General features: G+C 49.2%; 1 protein-coding gene across 1 annotated transcript in view; it reads right to left on the bottom strand.

The window, feature by feature from the left end:
- LOC117884407 (rho guanine nucleotide exchange factor 5-like) overlaps positions 1-19,591 on the bottom strand; it is a 48,445-nt gene that overhangs the window by 3,841 nt on the left and 25,013 nt on the right. Inside the window, exons 2-12 of the mRNA XM_034784785.1 lie at positions 14,176-18,883; positions 11,746-11,797; positions 11,295-11,359; positions 10,722-10,984; positions 9,143-9,303; positions 7,838-7,990; positions 5,468-5,594; positions 4,878-4,955; positions 1,973-2,062; positions 1,328-1,482; positions 389-550 (exon numbers count right to left, since the gene is read on the bottom strand). Of these exons, the coding sequence (XP_034640676.1) occupies positions 389-550; positions 1,328-1,482; positions 1,973-2,062; positions 4,878-4,955; positions 5,468-5,594; positions 7,838-7,990; positions 9,143-9,303; positions 10,722-10,984; positions 11,295-11,359; positions 11,746-11,797; positions 14,176-18,883 (6,014 nt within the window). The remainder of the gene's footprint in view (positions 1-388; positions 551-1,327; positions 1,483-1,972; positions 2,063-4,877; positions 4,956-5,467; positions 5,595-7,837; positions 7,991-9,142; positions 9,304-10,721; positions 10,985-11,294; positions 11,360-11,745; positions 11,798-14,175; positions 18,884-19,591) is intronic.

Raw genomic sequence — 19,591 nt, 5'->3', positions numbered from 1 at the left:
AAGGAAGAGAAAGGGGTTGAAAAAATGATTTCCCCCATTTTGGGGGTTGATATCCCAGACACGGTGTTAAGAGCTTGAGATATCTGCCTGGGTAGTTGTTCAATGGGGTAACTGAGAAGAGGGTATGGAACAGGACAAGGGTACAGGACGGGGCGGAGAAAGATGACTCAGTGGATGGGATTAAGGGGTCAAGATGACAGTGCGTTGGGATAATTGGAAAGTGTGGTGGGAGGCTTGCAACTTCATTGTAAGAGAGTGTCCTCTAGGTCTCAGAAGCAGCAGGGGATGTTGGGCATTTAGGCAGCTGAGAGAGGTATAGGGTTTTGGCAGCTGCAACCATATGTAAAAGTGGTGTTAGGATTCAGTGGGAATAATCTCTGGCTCTTACTGTGTCTCTGTACGAAAGAGGAATTGCACGCTTTTCCCTTGGTTGTTCTTAAGGAGAAAAAGGCGGAAAAGATTTTTGTTTGTCCCGTGCAGCTTCATCTCACACTTCTCCCCACGTACATCTGAAAATGCAGCATGATCAAACACGACAAAGCGCCCACCCCTAAAGGGAAAGAGAGGGGGAATTAGAAAAACTGTGTTAGGTTTAAAAGTCACGTACACAGGATAAAACATTTGGGGTTTGGGCTCTTTTTTGCTGCTTTGATAGGTCAAGAAGGTTTAAAAGGGTGTGTGTGGGGGAGGGGAGTTCCACCTTAAACATATAAAGTCCCATCTTCTCTGCCTTTGTTAGAGGTCTTCTTGGAGGACCAGAGAATTGGAACAGGATTTTTCTTAGCCCTCAATGGAAGGGACAGGATTGTTTGAATCTGTCTCAGACCATTTTTCTCACAAGTGTTCATCAGACGCTGGTTAAATATTTTACAACTTAAAAAAAAAGAGTCTGGACTAAAGAATCCCTTTCCCTCAACTACTCAGGTTTCAGGTTCTTGTCATGCCATATTCCCACTGGTTCTCCGGTCATCCATACAGTCCTTAAGCTAAAATAGGCTGGGGGAGAAATGCGTTAGCCTTGAACATAACTAGACTGAACTAAGTTATGCTGTGAAGTATAAAGGGGGTTAGGTGCAAAGGGGAGGAAGATATGTAGAACGACATAAGAATGCTATAATTAAGAGTTTGGAAGTGAAGGTACTGCATGATGAAGCTTGCAGGCTGTTCATGAGATGTGAGAGTGCTAAACTGAGCAGTCTAGCCAATAAAGGTTGCCATCTGCTGGCTGGAATCTGAGGGGGAAGGGACGCTGCCTCACCAACATCCCCACCCCTTTCTGGACCCGCAATTATAGAGGTCAGTGAGAGGTGCAGTCTGGGAGACTCACTCCCTGGGCCGGGACAGGAGCAGGCAGTCATTGAAGAGGTGCAGGTAGATGTGGCGGGTGGTGAGTTTCCACTTGGGGCTCAGAGTGTTGTCGTCCAACGTCATCAGCTCACCACACTTCACCAGCCGCCTAGACTGCGAGACCAGTGGGAATATCTGTGAGACAGGGAAGAATGCCATGATCAGATACCCATGGAAGTTGGTGCATTAGGGCTGGAACCCCTTCTTGAAGGCATAAGGTGAGGTTGCTCTCATAGCCCCTGTTGTAGGTGGGCAAGTTGTGACCTGATCCGCTGCTTCCAATCCCACGATGAGGTAGATGAATTGAGTAGATTCAAAACTTGTCATCCCTGGCATAATGCAGGGGAGTAGACACCAGAATCAGCTCTCGCTCCCATCCTTGTACAGGGGTGAGGTGCTGGGCTAAGAGGGGTCAGGTTACTGAGCAACCCAAGGGGAGTGTCTCACCTTGTACTGCAACTCTATTTTCTGTGTGCTCTGTATTAGTTCACCAGTGCTCCTCGGGTATTGGAAAATACAGGGTGGGGTGGGAGACGACAGACTGAGTGTGCAGTGATGAGTTAGTGGTGTTGGGTCTGGGTAGTAGGTAGGACTAAAGTAGAAATCGGAGCGGGTGGGTTCTTACCTTGCACTCAAAATCAATCTTTTGTCTTAGGTAGATCAACTCCTCAGTGCTCTTCATGCGCTGGACATTTTCGTTGCAGTCCTTTATGAGCTGCAGAGGGGAAGGAGGAAGAGGTTGTTGGGAGCGGATAGAATAGATATAGATGGTACAACCCTCAGGGTTCTTTCTCCCAGAACCTCATTTTCCAAAGAGCGGATGGATGCTGTGCTTTCTCGGCCAAACAGTTTTACTTACTGTGGAGGTTTAGTCCCTGATATTGAGTTCCGCTCTGAGTGAGGAGTGCTGTTGTCATGTCTCAGTTACTGCAACCTCCTTATGTCTGATTTTGACAAATCCAGTCTTGTCCTGCTCCGAGCTGTTAAGGATGTTGCTGCAAAGAGCACTCTCCTCGCCTGTTGCTTTGACCATGACACCCCTCACTCTGCCTTGCTGTACTGGCTCTCCCTTCTGTAGCACATCAGACCTAAGGTACTTGTCTTCTACATTAAAAGCCTTTCACAGCCTCTCCCCACCCTAGCTAGCATCATGATACTACCTATCATTCAGTATCAAAGGGTCAACTCCTGCCTCCGATTGGCTGTCCGCCTCCACTACCCACTTGTTAAATTTTCAAACAAACACCTTTAGGCTTGGGTGGCACTCCTGTAAACATTTGCAGAACTAGTTCATTATCCACCTTCAAGTCCCTCCTTTGCTGGTGATGCCTACAAGAAACTCAACAATGGTTAGGCTGCTGGTATATTAAGATCACAGCCTAGCATGCTATTGTTTCCTTGTGCTCCCATCTGTTGTCTCTTGTCTTATACTTCGTTCCAGCCCCAGATAGCTTACAGTATGTCTTTGTCCTGTGTTTGCACAGCACCTGGCCCAAAGGGCTACTGGGTGCTACAATAATACCAGGATCTCTGGAGAGCAATAGATGCACCAAAATACTGTTGCCTGTTGGGAATTGGGGCAAGTCACTGGTCATTTGGGAGCAATACTTACTACAGGCAGTATCTCAAGCATACAGGAAGCTGGGGGGTTATTAGATAATACTTAACCACAAACTCCACCTTTGCATGGTCCTGACCCACCTCCTGCTCCACTAAATCTGTTTCCTATCCACACACGAGAAGGATGTTCTTTAGCCTTAAATATAGAGCTGTCTAATGTGGTTGAAACCCAGCAGCTGCTAATAGTGCATGGCAAGGTGGATTTACAGAAGAAGGGAACAACATTCTAATGGGCAGAACTAGCTCAAGTACAATCTAGGACCCACTTTGCTGCAAGGTGTAGGATTCAGTGTGTGACATTCTTGCCCCCACCCAACGGTCCCAAATTCCTATGCTCTATAGCTGCTCTTCTGTGGGAGACTCAGTTCTATGAGACTTGAGCAGGGGTGAGATTGGATAGGAGAGCGTGCACACCATGTCCAAAAAACAATCTGAGCGATTGTAGGGGTGGAGAATACCTGCAACGAGGGGGTGGCATCACGATTCCTCAAGGAACTCAAATTATTGCCCTGTTTATCTTAGTGCATAGTGACCAACCAAGAATGGCATCCCATTGTGCCAGGCACGGTACCAACACAAAGTAGTAGACAGTCCTGCCCCGAGAGCGTCAGTCTAAATAGACACAGGTTAGGGGAAAGGGATACAGCATACGGATTGATGATTGTGCAAGTGGTATGTGAGTGTCATGATATGTGGGGGAGGAGAGGGGGCGCGGTGGGACAGATATGGCAGTTTCTTGCAATATCCTTGAAAAACCTTATTGAATGAAGTAGCTTTGGAGTTTGTTGCATTAAAGATGCAAAGTTTATGTATTATTGTAGAATTGTACGTAAGTTTTCTAGGGGGGAGATGTGACCCCCATAAACCCTGAGAAGTGTTATAAGCTTCAAAACTTTAAACAATGTGCCAGACAGGAAGGAACCTTTGGGACAAACAAAGTTGAGTGGGTTTTCTAGGAAATACCTGGGAGGAGGTAAATGCAAATTCCCACCTCTGGACCCAACCTTCTGCCATGAGGAGAAACGCATTGTCTGCTGGTTACCTATTCTTGGAATAGGCAGATCAAAGCTCCAAGCTGCAAAAAGGAGGGACTTATAGTTCAGAACAAGCTCCCCCATGAATTTAACAGTTATTAACTGGTAACCACAGGAAGACCCCTTGGTGGGGTTTGAAGGACTGATCAGCCCCAGTTGGAGTTGGCGGGGGGAAGCTCTGGTAAGCTTTTTACAATGCGGGTATGTTCCTTTAGTGTTTTTAACGTTTTCTCTGTAATGCTTTCACCTTAAGAAATGTGCTTGTTTAGAAAGGACTGTGTGGTAGCTTGTAACTGTGGGCAATTAGGCTGTTTATAGCCTCTGAAGAGAAAACAAAGCAGGTCTGCTGAGGCAGTCTGACTTGCAGGGGAACTCATTACAGGCAGGGAACTGTGCAGCCCAGCAAAACCATGGTCAGGAGGGAGTGAGCCGTGGGTCTCTACTTGAGAGATCTGATGGCTGGGGAGCTGGAAGCCTGAGAGTGGGTGCCCTGGCTGGAACCACAAGGGGGAAATACAGGTGCAATTGCCCTGAACTGTGATGGAGGTTTCTGTTTAAACCCATTGAGCTAAATGAAAGACAAAGGGAATGAACAGCCAATCAGCACACGAGAGAATGCCTAGAGTGAAAACTAAAGAAAGTAGTGTGACATCATCAGTGCCCAACAGCCCCTGCTCTTGCCCTTGGCTCCCTGCTTACACTTCAAGAGCATGTGGCACTAGCACATGAGAAGTAAGATCATGTGAGCATTTCAGTCTGTTCCTGATGGAAGTCCCATGCTGTGGGAGTCCCTGCAGCTGTTTGGTTCACTGCCTAAAGCAGCACTGGCAGGTTGGCAATAACACTGCTAGTGGAGAATGGGCTGGTGCTCCTTACCTTCTCCAGTGCATCATAAGCCTGTGTGGCCTGCACTTCTTCATCCGACTCGGGCGGGGTTCTCTTCAATATATTCTGCAGAACAACCGCAAAAAGTGTCTCAGAACCGAGGCTGAGAGAATGGACCCCCAAGGACAAAAGAGATGGGCAGGTGGATATGGGGGGGGCAGGTGTAGGGAGACAACAGGATGAGCAGTGGCAAGGGAGAAATGGGCAGAGGGCCAGGACAGGAGGTGAGCGTGAGGGAATCAGGATAACCAGCGAGCACAGGAATCTGCATGCAGCTCCTGTCTTTGTAAGTGTACTACTAGACTCGAATATCACATGCAATAACTTCTGTAGGGGGGAAATGAACACTAGTCATGGCACAAAACAGCCTAGGTACAATAACATGGTTCTTATTTGTTCAATACTTCTTTCTGTCTGTCCAACAGTAAGGCACATTGAGCACATTACATTGGCTCCTGTTTGCTTCCAAGTGCAGTTCAAGGTATTTTTAAAGCTTTTGGGGAAGGGGAGGGATAGCTCAGTGGTTTGAGCATTGGCCTGCTAAACCCAGGGTTGTGTGTTCAATCCTTGAGGGGGCCANGTAGGAGGAGTTTGAGTCGGGTGATGCGTTGGAAGGGGAGAATGAGGAAGGATTTGAGGGAGAGGCGCTGGCACACACTGGCACTTTCCAGTTTCTCCAGGACTTGCTGGAACTTTGCATTTCTGTGCCTGCCAGAGAGAGAGAGAGAGAAATCTAGGAGTTGTACAGAATAACAAAGTGATGGTGCCTTCTACAAGGGGAGGGGCAGGATCACAGTCTGATACGACCAAGCAGCAGAGCCTCCATTACCTTGGAACTGGCTCTTTCCCTGGGGGAGAAACAATCTGTCTCTCTCAATGGAGTTGAACCCTTCTGCTGGGGAAGAGGTAGATTACAGGCTGGCCCTTTGGGAACTGGGTGTCTCAGCAGGGTAGCAGTGAGAAAGTAATATTGAGGTGGCATCATAGGGACCTACTTCCTTCCTCAGATGAACGGTCATACTGGGTCAGACCAGTGGTCCAACAGGCCTGGTATCCTGTCTCTGACAGTGGCCCGTACAAGAGCTGTAGGGGGTGTGTACAGAATAGGGCAGCTGGAGTGATCCACCCCATCTTCCCCTCCTGGCTTCTGGCAGTCAGAGGTTTAGGTTGCTCCAAGCATGGAGTTACATCCCTGACCAGCTTGGCTAATACCACTTGATGGATCTGTCCTCTATGAACTTTTCTAATTCTTTTTTAAACCCAGTTATTCTTTTGGCTCCCACAACATGCTATGGCAATGAGTTCCACAGGTTAGCTGTGTGTGGTGTGGAAAAGTACTTTCTCTTGTTTGTATTAAATTTGCTGACCATTAATTTCATCAGCTGATCCCTAGCTGTTATATTGTGGAAAAGGGTAAATAACATTTCCCACACCATTCATGATTTTACAGACTTGTATCATATCCCCCTTATGCTTCTCTTTTCTAAGCTGATCAGCCCTAATCCTTTTAGTCTCTCTTTGTATGGAAGCTGTTCCATACCCTTAATAATCTTTGTTGTCCTTCTCTGAACCTTTTTCACTTCCACTATATCCTTTTTGAGATGGGGTGACCAGAACTGAACTCATTATTGAAGGTGTGGGCGCACCATAGATGTATATAGTGGCATTATGAGATTCTGTCTTGTTTTCTCTTCCTTTCTTAATAGTTCCTAACATTGTCAGCCTTTTTGACTGCTGCTGAACATTGAGCTGAAGTTTTCAGAGAGCTATCCATGGTGAGTCCAAAATCGATCTTGAGTGGTAATAGCAAATTTAGAACCCATCATTATATATGTGTAGTTGGGATAATATGTTCCGTTGTGAATTACTTTGCACTTGTCAATGTTGAATGTCATCTGCCATTTTGTTGCCCAGTCACCCACTTTGGGGAGCTCCCTTGGAAACTCTTCCCAGTGAGCTTTGGACTTAACTATCTTGAATAATTTTGTATCATCTGCAAACTTTACCACTTCCCTGTTCACTCCCTTTTCCAGTGGGCAAGAGAAGCTGTTCCCTGGTGAGCCAGAGCCCTTTGGAACAGGGAGACTCCTTCCCTACGGAGGGAATAGCCACATTCCAATTTCCCCCTCAATGGGTTAGGGCACTTCCCTAGAGGCAGAGGCAATGCCTGTGTGCTCCTCCTCCCTCCTTTCCCTAGAGCACAGGCAGCATCCTGGAGGCCCTCTCTGTTTGGAATTGAGACTTCCCTGGTGGGTGGAAGGGAGGGATCAGTACCAAGGCAGCCTCCCTCAGTATTAGGTGGCAGTGAGAGGGAGTACAAGGGGTGGCCCTGTTAGGTGGTGCCCTTCCCTAGGAGATGAAGGGAGGCAGTACGTGTGCAGCTTCCGTGAGGACTGGGTTCTTGTATGGACATAGCAGTGGGAGAGTTGTTACTGAGGCAGCCTCATTCTGCGTTGGGGTCCCTCCCAATAAAGGGTCAGTATCGAAGTGACCTACAGCTCTGATTTGTTCTCTCCTGCAGGGGGTGTGTGGCACTGGGGGCATTAGTTGCTCCACTCTACCCTCCACAGCCAATCTGAACTGAATCCTCCAGCCAGTCGTATCTGCCTCCTCCAGTAGGATGGGGTGGCACGAACCTGCAATTACTTGTTTCTGCCTTCTCCAACAAGGGGCTCTGATACTTGGTAGAATCAAATGCTGATTAGTCTTTCCCTTCCCATGGCTGTTAAACCAGAGGAGCCTGGAGCTTCCCAGCCCTGCCCTCCCAATGGATGGTTTCTGTAACACTGATGGAAGCCTCCGACCGCTCTCATACACCCACGCTTGTAGACGGGGCATGACTACCTGGGGGCAACCCGCAACTGCTTAGCTCTATCCTGGCTGATAAAGGGCACTTATGAGGTGCGGCAAGGAGAGTAGAGAGTGAGACGGGAACAAAGCAGCGTTCTTACATTAGCCTCTGGAAAATCTGCTCTTGGTAGGTCTGATTTGTCACGTATGGTAGATACACCTTGCGGAATGCAGGGGCATGTCTCAGAGCCACGTCACACACGTTAAAGTTGAACATGTTCTCCTCAAACTTCTCCTCCAGCTCGAAGAGGAAACTGTAATGCCCCATATGTCGACATGAAAGGAGAGAAACACTGTTACTAATGTGCTGTGGTTACTGTTATTATTTATTATTTGCATTACCATAGCACCTAGGAACCACAGTCATAGGCTGGGACCCCACGGTGCTCAACGTTGTACAAACACAGAACAAAAAGATGGTGCCTACCTCAAGGAGCTAAAACTCTGACTATAAGACAAGAGACAGCAGATGGATACAGACAGACTGGAGAGTACAAGCAAAGTGAAAAGGTCCTTTTGTCTCTCTCAGTCACCAGTCTCCTTCCCTTGCTGTGCTACGTGTAAGGCCCACATACTAATCTCAAGGTTCCTCTCCACTTTTGGGGGACAGCAGAGGTTTGGTGGTGGTGGTTTGGTTTCCAGTGTGAAAGAAAGCTGAGGAATACCAAAATACATCATCATTAAGGCAAAAGGGATTTCAGCTGCTGTGAAGACCAGTTTACTGCTGCTTAAGGCACAGTCACAAGGATCTGAGAGTTTAAAACAAAAACAACCCAGCCCTGTAGTGGAAATGGAAAAAGTGGTAGAGAACCAAAGGACATGCAATCAGTCAAGCCTTACAGGAGAAAAATAAAGGCTCTGAGATACAGAATGTACACCAACCAAAACGTCTGGCATGTGGTGGCACTGGTTCTGGTTCAGGCTTATGGCTGGTGCTGGATTGAGATCTGCCAGATAGTGTCTCTAGTTTTCTTAAATTGGGTCAGGTGGATGATGGGTTCTGGGTTATGTCTGCTTGGTGCTAGATTTGGGCCAAAGTCTCCTTCCTGGTAATTCTCGTTTGGTTCAGGCCATGTTTGGTGGGGCCTGTGGTCTTGTTGGTGGCATTTTAGATTCTTTGTTCTCCTGCTATTTTCTGTTTGTACAAATGTGCCACCATTTCTAAATGCACCACACTGAATGAACAAGACTACCTGACTCACACTCTCTCACCCAAAGAAGGAAAGAGGTTTGTTCCAGGGTAGGGTAGATCTTCCTCTGAAGAAGGGATGCGTGTCCCAGGACTGAATGGACACATGAAGTAGGGGTGAAAGGGCTATTGACTGGTCTGATCTTTGTTTTCCATCCTTGGGCTGTATCTGCACTTCAGACGCTGGTGGTCTCTGAAGTGAAGAACCTGGACTCACCTGGCACTGACATCACGCACTTCCTGCAGGCGGGAGAAAAGCCACTTGCGCTCCTGCTTGGTGAGGAGTGCCTGGAGTTCTGATGAGCGCTGGAAGTGATCCACTGCCACATTTAAACTGCGCAAGTATGAGGCCTCTGACAGGATCAACTCGAACTTGGCCTGTAGAGGAAGGGACATAGCGTCAGCATAGCAGGCATGTCTGTGAGGGATGTAAACGAGGTGGCAGTGAAGGACAATGAAGGGGCAAAGGCCAGGAACCTTCCTGGCTTCCAGTGTAGGTGGTGTGTAGCTGCTGCTTCCCAATGGGAAAAAAAGCCAAGCTCTCTCTTGGTAGTATAAAGAGATGGTGCTTTAATGATGGTGAGAGGCCCGGGGCTAGGCAGGCTGGCAGAGATAGATGGGGACATCAGTCTATTCCAGTGGTTCTCAAACTTCTCTATCGGTGACTCTTTTCACACAGCAAGCTGCTGAGTGTGATCCCCCTTATAAATTAAAAACACTTTTAAAAAATATTTGACACTATTATAAATGCTGGAGGTGAAGCAGGGGTTGGTGGTGGAGGCTGACAGCTGGTGACCCCCCCTATGCAATAATCTCATGACGCCTCCTGAGAGGTCACAACCCCCAGTTTGAGAACCCCATGTCTATTCTTTCTTCATCTATCCATTTGTTGGAATGGAAGGACAAGCTTATGGTGCGATTTGAAGCTATTCATCAACTTTGACTTGGAACTGTAGTATCTATTCCCCCCCCCCTTTTTTTTTTTTTTTTTTTTTTTTTTTTTTTTACAGAAATAATCACAACACCTCTGTGTCCTATTCTTTCTCCAGAGATTCATCCTTCCTGGACTTCTCTTTATTTAGCACACCCCCCCCATATTGCCATTTCTCACAAGTTGTCTGATCTCCTCAGTTCTACCTTTTATTTCTCCATCAGGGTTCTCAAATTTCCCCCAAGTCCTCATTTTCTCCTCCTTCCCTGGATCCTCTTGCCCCACTGCTTCCACTTCAGTGCATCTTGATTCCCCTTGTCCTTCCCACCCCATTTCTCTGAATCTGTGTGCTCGGTGTCCTCCAGTTCCCTCACAGCCTCTTTTGCACACAATGGCCAACTTTTGATCCTTGCATTCTTTTTCAGAGGAATTATAGTCCGGGCCTTGATTAATGTAGTCTTTTAGGGTCCTCCAGCTTCTTCCACTCTTGGTCTATTTTAGTAGCAGGGGACTGGACCCAGGAGGTCCCTTCCAGGCTTATGTCCCTAATGCTTCCTCCTATTGTACCTTGCTCCACAAGGCTTCTTAATTCCTCCAAATTTGCTTTCATAACATGTACTGCTGGGATCCATAACTGCATTCCTTACCCTTGCATGCCTTTCCCTTACTATGCTGGGTTCAATTCACTCATAATCACAGGTATCAAGCTTCCCTTTAACCTGGATACACATTGCTGATAATTTCTCTTCCTCTTCACCCATCTGCATTCCTGTATCATGCATTCATGCTCTCTGATTTGTCCATCCATCTATGCTGTCCCACCTGGCCAATCCCCATCCCGCTGCCTATAGCATCCATCCATTACCTCCTGCAGTTTCTGATCATCTCGGGACATGTTCAGCAGCATTCTGCTTCCTCGGATCATGGGGATGTCCTGCCAGAGGGACGGATTGGATGAGACTGACAGACGTTGAAGATACGAGTCCTGCGAAGACAGCACTTTCCTCCGTAACCTTGGGGAGCTTGGAGAGCTCAGTTCGAAGTCCTCTGCCAAAGAATCTGCTCTCTTCTGGCTCTGGATTGCTTTGTTCAGAGCCACATCGCTGTATTCCTGATAGAGTAACCTTGCTGTGGAGAGAGGCCAGCAATTCAGATTCATTCGAAAGCAGTGACTACTGAACTCCCTGTGTGGAGAGGGCTCCATTACTGTTTCAATACAATCAGTCTAAGACAAATGGACATGTCAGAGCCTATAGTGTTTATAATGCACCTATCACCAGCATAGCTCGCCACATCTCTAACCACTTTGCATGCCGATGGTTACATGGCCCTCTCTATACTCTCTCACTGATACTCCCACCTAATTTCACTGTAGCAGCTCTCCACAGGGGGGATAATGGCTGGGGTTTTCTAGAGCACTTAGATGAGAGGTACTTACAGGAGTTGATCAGTTTGGAGTGTCGGCGCTTGAAATTATCCAGTGTGTCTGCAGATTTCTTCTCCCTGTCCGGGGAGAGAAGTTTTGGGGAGCAAGGAGACAGGAGAAAATAAGAACTGCTGAACTGGATGTAGCTTATCCAGATCTCAGTAATTAATCTGGAACAGCTGGGACTTCTCTCTCCATCAAGTTCAAAGTCTGCATTCCTTATTTCTATTGCAAAGGACCGTTGTCAGGATGATGGATATTCAGAAGTAAAGGGACATGAATTCCTCTCTTGCCCCTTGGGGAAGGGGATCCCATTGCATGGGCAGCCTGGGATGAAGCTTAGGCATTATCTCAGAGAGCATTTTGCTCTGTTGTCTGTTTCTTGGGTCGCTAAGGAATCACTGGAAAGTTCTGGGCCTCTGTACCTCAGGTGGAAGGGATTAGAAGCAAATGTGAGACTCACCGATGTATAACTGTGTCTAAGCTGGTTGGCTGGTCCTTGTGTGCTCCCTCCTCTGAAAGGACAAGAGAAGTTATCCCATTTTCTGCCAATAAGACAGCAAGTGCACATGAGAGAGATTCCAAGTAGCCAACTGTAAGGACATGATGCAATGCAGAAATCACATCCTAAACCCTATGTAGAGGCGGTAGCCTGAGACTGGGACCAGTGCCCTCCTGAGGTTTTTTTTCGGGCTTTATAGCTTCATGGCTTTAACAATACTTGGCACTTACTTAACACTTCGTACCCATCATTTAGACAATAATTCTTGTCTTTCATACACACATCTTTCCAAGCCACCAAATGGGAAGAGGCCGGCATTTTCAAAAGTGACAAGGACTTTGGTGCCCAATTTGACGTGCCTGAAAAGGGCCTGATTTTCAGGGTGTGGGTGGCTTGCTCAGCATTTTCTAGAAATCGGGGCCCCTTTAAAGTGCCTCAAGTTGGGCACCCACCACCTGAGGCACCCAAAGTCATTTCTGAAAATCTGAGCCTTATTCTTGGAGATGTTCAGACCCCAAAGCTCTGATTGACTTCACAGTTGTAAATACTCAACACCTCTGGAAATCACCCTATACATATGTATTGGGAGCACTATGGTCTAGTAAATTAGGCATGGGACTAGATGTCAGAGCTGGGTTCGTTGTGATTCTGATATTGACACTTAAGTCACTGGTGACCTTTGGGAAGTCACTCTCTCTTTCTCTGAAGCAGGGTTCCATTTGTAGAATGGGGGAAATATTTACCTCCTTTGATGGAGGGTGTTAGGAGAGGCCTAACTAAATCTGAGGAAAGAACTATATATGTGGCAAAGGATTATTCAGACCAGCTGGTGGCAGAGATGAGAACAGAGCCCAGGAAGGGGACCACTATTATCACTAACTTCTTCCACTTTGGGGCCAAAAATGTATAAGTGCAATATTTTGAACCAAAGTGGCTTCAATGTAAAAACACTTCCAGTATCCCAAAATGCCAATATTTATGCAGTGTGAAAAAATGTAAAAGGAGTCAAGGCAAAAATATGCCAAAAGTGTCACTAATTTCATCCAGTTCAATATCTGTATTGATAAAGGGCATAGAGATCTCATCCTCCCAAGTACACACTAACTACAATATTGGCTAAGTGCATTGTGGGGGATTTATGCCTTTGTCTAAAGAATTCATCATTGGCTTCCACCAAAGACAGGACACTGGCTCTGATAGATTAGCATTCTGATGCAGTAACTGAAATTCTCTGTTCTTATGAAATATTTCTCCAAGGGTAGCATGGGGTCAGAATGGGACCTGAAGGTTTCTGAATCAAACTGAACAGCTCTCAAATCTGTCACTAAAGAGGTGGCACCAAATAGGCCAGGAGATCCAAAATCTCACCGGCCTTATATCTATCTCACTGTCATTCTTTAAGTGTGTGCACTTTTTTGTTATTGCTTGAAAGTTGGCTATCACCTCATCTGCAGACATGGAACAGCCTTGGGGTGGCAGCAGAGGCCTCGACCCTTCAAAGGCTAATAGCTTACTGTGAAAAGATTAGTACTAGTGGGACCACTGCATGGCTTAGGAAAAGGACTAGAACTCTGAATAAGGACCGAGTGCGGCTACACAGCATTTTGGAGTGAGCCTCCAAGCCCAGGTCAGCAGACATTAGCAGGAGCACTGCTAGCCTGTGCTCTAAAAATAGCTGTGTAGACAGAGCTTTAAAGTTATAGGGTGGGCTCTGAAGCCCACCTTATCTCCCTAAGCTTCAGCACCCAGGCTCCAGCCCAAGCCACAACTTCAGAGCAATCTATACAGCTATTTTTAGAGTCCTAGCGTGAGCCCTGTTAACCCAAGTCTGTTAGCCAGCACTGGGAAACTTGCTCCAAAATGCTGTGTAGACATACCCACTGGGGCTCAGTGGGTAGGCAAGTCAGGAGAGAAGGGAGGCTGGAGGAGCAGGCGGGGAAGGTGGTGAGAAGAGATGCTGGGCAAGTAGTTGAGGAGGGACTAATTTAGTGAAATGGGAGCTGGGTGTGCTTTTGGTAGCTATTATTAGTATTGGTTAGTCTGGAGAATGGTGATTGGGATAGCGGTCCAAAGCAGGCAAACAGGCAGGCCTCACTTGATGTAATAGCTTTTTTATCTCTGGAAACCCCAATAATACAGCTCAATTTTAGTGACAAGGGGGTATATTTCCACAGGGCAGGACTGAGGGGCATTAGCAGAGCTATGAGGGGAGCCCAGGACTAGAATAGCAAGGGGACTGCAGGGCAGGATAGAGGGGCTTTGGCAAAGTGTGTGGATAGTTTTGGAAGTGGGTCTCTAGCTATTCTCTGGCTATAGCTATTTTCACTCCCTCACTCCTCCATCATTTGCTTTATGCTGAGATTTGGTATTTTAGGAGGAGAGGGGTCTCACCTTGTAAGCTGTCTGACAGTACTGACATCTTCCTCAGGCCCTGCCGGTGCCAGTCTTTGCTTTTTGCTCGGTGTTTGATCACGTTCTCCTGACTCCCTGAATTGAGTCCCAGCTCCTTCATGTCCACCCTGATGACTTTTTTATCTGGCCAACTTGATGACTTCTCCAAGAGTGCATGTTTGACGGCCACCTCTTTCACCTGGGCCGCAAGGTGAAGCGGTTCTCCCTGCCCTTCCATCTTTTGCTTGCATGTCCTAGCGCCCTCTGCTTTCTCGATCATCACTGCAGGGGCTGTTGTGTTCCTCGTATCCACGCTAGTGGGGCCTGCCTGTGCCTGGTCCCACTGGGGCTCATCGAAGACTGCATCCTGTCGGTATAGTGTTCTGATGGCTGGTGGTGATGGAGGGCTGAACTGCAGGAAGTGGATTGGGTTGGAGAAAGCTAGTAGTGGGGGTGGCTGTGCTGAATTTCTATTCTGAGAGTCTGTGGATGTTCCCCACCCTCCCAGGGAGGGCCTGGAGGTGTAGTCAGGTGTGGACTTTCCACAGTGTGTAGCCAGGTGCTGACCCATTGCTTTAGGGCTTCTGTCAGAGTGGCCCATGGGTGCCTCATTCTCCAAAGTGGGAAAATCTGAGCTCTCGGCCAATGAAGTGGCCCCTGAGTCACTAGTGTCCACCTCATCCAGTGTAGGTGAGATGACAGGATCCCACTGGGCACCAGACACTCCCTCGTGGGTCATCTGCATTAGGAGGGGGTTCTCTTCTCCATCTTCCACAGCAGGGGCAGGGACCAGAGCGTGAGCAAGGCTGTCAGCATCAGGCACAGAGGCTGGAGCCTGGGCAGGGCAGCTGGAATTGGGGGCAGTGGCCAGTAATTGACTAGAATCTGATACACAGTTTAGAGGTGGAGTGGAGTTAGATACAGGAGGCAGAGGCTGGTCAATATCAGGTGCAGGGGCTGAAGGGTGGTTGGAGTCAGGCACAAGGGACTGAGACTGGAGAAGCTGGTAGGCATCAGCCAGAAGAGCCAGGGGCGAGCCAGGTGCAGAAGCTGGAGGCTTGGTGGCATCAGGCACAGGAACCAGGGGTGAGCCAGGAGCCAGAGGGGGGGCGAGCTGATCAGCATCTGGTGCAGGAGTCAGAGGCGAGCTGGGTGCAGGAGTCAGAGGATGGGTGAGCTGGTCGGCGTCAGGTGCAGGAGCCAGAGGTGAGCTGGGTGCAGGAGCCAGAGGGGGGGCGAGCTGGTCGGCATCAGGTGCAGGAGTCAGAGGCGAGCTGGGTGCAGGAGCCAGAGGATGGGTGAGCTGGTCGGCATCAGGTGCAGGAGTCAGAGGCGAGCTGGGTGCAGGAGTCAGAGGCGAGCTGGGTGCAGGAGTCAGAGGATGGGTGAGCTGGTCGGCGTCAGGTGCAGGAGTCAGAGGTGAGCTGGGTGCAGGAGCCAGAGGGGGGGCGAGCTGGTCGGCGTCAGGTTCAGGGGCCAGGGGCGAGCTGGGCAAAGGTACTGAAGAGTGGGCAAGCTGGCTGGCATCAGGCACAAGGGCTGGGAGCGAGTCGGGCGCAGGAGCTGGAGCATGGACGAGCTGGTCAGCATCAGGCACAGGTGCCAAGGGCGAGCTGGGTGCAGGAGCCAGAGGGTGGGCGAGCTGGGTGGTATCAGGTGCAGGAACCAGGGGTGAGCCGGGCGCAGGAGACAGACGGTGGGCGAGTTGGGTGATATCATACACAGGGACTGGGGGCGAGCTGGGTGCAGGAGCTGGAGGGTGGGTGAGCTGGTCGGCATCAGGTGCAGGAGTCAGGGGTAAGCTGGGCGCAGGAGCCAGAGGGTGGATGAGCTGGTCGGCGTCCGGTGCAGGGGCCAGAGGCGAGCTGGGCACAGGAGCCGGACGGTGGGCGAGTTGCTCGGCGTCAGGCACGGGGGCCAGAGGTGAGCTGAGCGCAAGCACCGGAGGGTGGGCAAGCTGGGTGGCACCAGGGGCCAGAGGTGAGCCGGGCACAGGAGCTGGAGGGTGCGTGAGCTGGTCAGCATCAGGCACAGGAGGAGGAGGCTGTGTGCTCTGCTCCAGGGCAAGGACTACAGCTTGTTCTGGGGGCTGCGGTACAGCGTTAAGGGCACTTCCTGTTCCTAGCACTTCCACCTCTAAGCTCAAATGTGACTCATCAAGTAAAGGGTTGTGTTGTGCTGCGTGAACGACGTTTGCTTCCACTTCCTTTCCCTGGAAAACAAAACTTCTCATTGGGGGCTTTTGGTGCCTCTGGTCTTTCTCCAGGGAATTCGGGGGAGCAAGAGCCATGTCTGGTGCTTGGGATGACTCCAAGTGCATTGTAACTGGAGCTGCAGGAGTAGATTCTACTTCATCTGTGTCCTTGGGCAGGCTCTGCTGTGGAGGGGGACTTCTGAAAGCCTTGGAGATGGAAGGTTGGGCACTAGACTCTTCATTAAAGCCCTTCTCAGGTGTAAGCAGACCATGGGGAGTCTGGACACCCTCTGTGCTGGTGGTCACTGAGGCTCCTTCCCTAGAAGCTGCCTCCTGCAGGTAAGAAGTCTGGCTGGATGTGTCCTGTACAGAGACTGGTGCTTTGTCCAGGTCAGTACATCCCACAGGGCTCACTTGGGATCTTTCATCAGCATCCTCCTGAGATGGGCCAGGTGCTGATACTGCTGAGTTGAACTCTGATGGCGAGGCTAGAGTGAAATAATGATGACTGGGAAATGCTGGTTTTTCTGCAACAGGATGGGGATCTGTGGGACCAAAAGATCCCAAGTTCCTGGCACCAGAAGAAGGGTCCAGAGTCCCAGAAGAGTCTGGGTTCCCTGCACCAGATGAGGTTACTTCTCTGCATAACGGAGAGATGGCTCCTCCATCATCAAAGCTCTGGACTGTCCTTCCATCTTCATCACTATGGCCATCCTCACCATTACTGGCTCTGTTATCCTGACAGGTTTCTTCACAATCTTGGCCATTGAAAGAAATGAAGCTGGAAGGGTCAGAAACCCCCACGTCTCCCCAGTGCGCAGAGATGTGGCAAGTGGGGGAGTGCATCATGGAACTCCCACCCACTGGGTTCTGACTTTCGGACGTTATCACAGCAGGTGGCTGAGCTCTTACATTTGCTCCTCCAATGCAGGCCTTCAACGCTATGCTGGATAGTTCATCCTCACCAGGATGCTGATCTTTGGAGAATGAAACCTGGTGCAGAGAGGCCAGCCCTGTTCCCTCAGCCGAGGAAGTGCACTCCCCCTCATCACGGAGGTCCCAGTTTTGCTTGGAGAGAGAAGGTGACGCTGGATTGAGTGCTGGTGGTGGAGCCTCCTGCTCCGCCTCTTCCCTCCCTGGCTCTTGTTCCAGCTCATCCCACCTCTTTTCCTTCTGATCTTCCCTGTCCCACACTGGCTCCTCCTGCACTGGTTTCACTTCCTTCTCTAGCTTCTCCCATTCTGGCTCCTCCTGTTCCAGCTCTGGCTGCTTCTGCTCTGACTGCTCCCCCTCTTCGGGCTCCTCCCTCCATTCTAGCTGCTCGTGCTGCCACTCCTCCTGCTCTGTGTTTTTTGCAGCATTCAGTATGTGGAAGACGCACTCTCTTGGAGATTCAGTGCTGCCTTCTGCTCTTCCATCATCTGCTCCTTTCTCCTCCTCCAGAAGGAGGTTTATAGAACCAGATGGACTTTGCCTAGCAGCCACTTCTGTTTTCTGGTATGTGGCCAAAGCATTGTTCCCTCTCTCATGGGATGATAGGACCATCTTTCCATCTGCATTTCCTCCTGTCAGCTGTGAATTTCCTTGGCTGTCATCCAATAAGGGGTAGGGTGGGTGATGTGAAGAGGAAGAGTCTGTATCCTCTCCCCCTCCCTGCAAGCCTCCCACTTTTTCATCATTATTTACAGAAGGCATGGGATTCATCCTGACTACTGCATCCATCCCAGGAGATGGCTCCTCGTCGGTCCTTGCCACTGCTTCAGTACTTGGTGGGAGCTCTCTGATGGTCCCATTTGCTACGTCTAACCCCGGCAAGGGGGGATCTCCAGTAGTGTCATCATGCAAAGTCTCAGTCTTGCAATGAACCTCTGAAACTTCTTTACACACCAGGAAGTGTTTAGTGGCTGGTTCCCTCTGGCTGGGAACTGTGTCTGTCATTGAGGTTTCCTTATGCTGTGCCTGGGGGACAGCAGTATGACATGCCAGGGACTGTTTCTGATCCTGAGGAAATTCAATATGAAGGGCTGGAGCCGGTACCTGCGGGTTTTTGTCATGAGTGGCTATTGCCTGTGGGACTGTGTTGGGAAAGGAAGAATACTGACTGCTTTCAGGATGAGCTAATTTCCCCTGTTCAGAGTTCGAGGCGTGATCCCATCTCTGTCTTTCCAAAGATATCTCTTGTACTGCAGGATCTTTCTCCCACTCTGAGAGTCCTCTCTGGTGCCTTAGATCTCTCTCCCCTTGTTCCAGTCCTGACAGAACAGGGTTAGAGGATCTGCCACACATCTCTGCTGATTCCCCAGCAGAGAGATGCCTTGGAGGATCCTGGGCAATGGAGATCTGTGCTCCTTCTGCAGAGCCAGGCAGCTCGGTGCTCATCTCTACAGACTCAGTAGTGGCATAATGTCCCCTTTTGGCTGGTGTAGGATCAGGGTTTTCCTCAGTAGGGCTGCTGTTTGCTGGGGGAAAGGGGTCTCCCCCATTGGCTTCTTCAGATTCCATCAATGAGACATCCTGTAAATGAGAACACAAATATTTTACATTATAAAATGGCTAGGTTGGAAACTGTGAGCGGATTGACCCAAGGATAAAAGCTTTGAGGATAAAAGCTAATGTGTCTGGGAAAAGAAGTGAAACACATACCCAATGAGTGGGAGAGAGTCAGGAAACTGTAATGGTGGGGGTGATGGTAGACGACAAATTAGATTGTTTGTAACGTGATAAAGCAACAAATCAAACGGGTGTAGTATTGGACTGCAGCTTGAGAGGCTGGTCTAAAGGATTGGGTCTAATTCATCCTCACTTACACCAGAGGAGCCTGCTGACAGCAGTAGTGGGAGCACGTGTGAAAAACAAGGAAGATTCTAATCTACTGCCTTTACCTGTCTGGGCCATGTCCTGTCCCTGTCCACCCTGAAATGGGTCTCTATTCCCAGCCTCAGCAGTTTCCCATACTCCTGCTGGCCCTGGAATGTTTTCTCTAATATTCCAGCCTCTCCTCTAATTAAAGTAACGGAAGATAGACCTGCTTTTAAACTGCTGCATGCATCATGTGTTGGGTACCATACCATCATGCCAAAGCCACAGTACAATCCCCTCTGCAGTGCCCAACCATCTCAGTCTTTTCAGGTCCATCGCTGAACAAATCTGTAACAATCTCCTTCCCCAGCTTCAGAGGGTCCTGTGGCACCTTTAAGACTAACAGAAAGGTGCCACAGGACC

The sequence above is a fragment of the Trachemys scripta genome, chromosome 1 (genome assembly GCF_013100865.1).
Source record: "Trachemys scripta elegans isolate TJP31775 chromosome 1, CAS_Tse_1.0, whole genome shotgun sequence".
NCBI classification, from domain to species: Eukaryota; Metazoa; Chordata; order Testudines; family Emydidae; genus Trachemys; species Trachemys scripta.
Note: the sequence above shows the minus strand (reverse complement) of the source record. Positions and strands in the feature narration are given on the sequence as shown.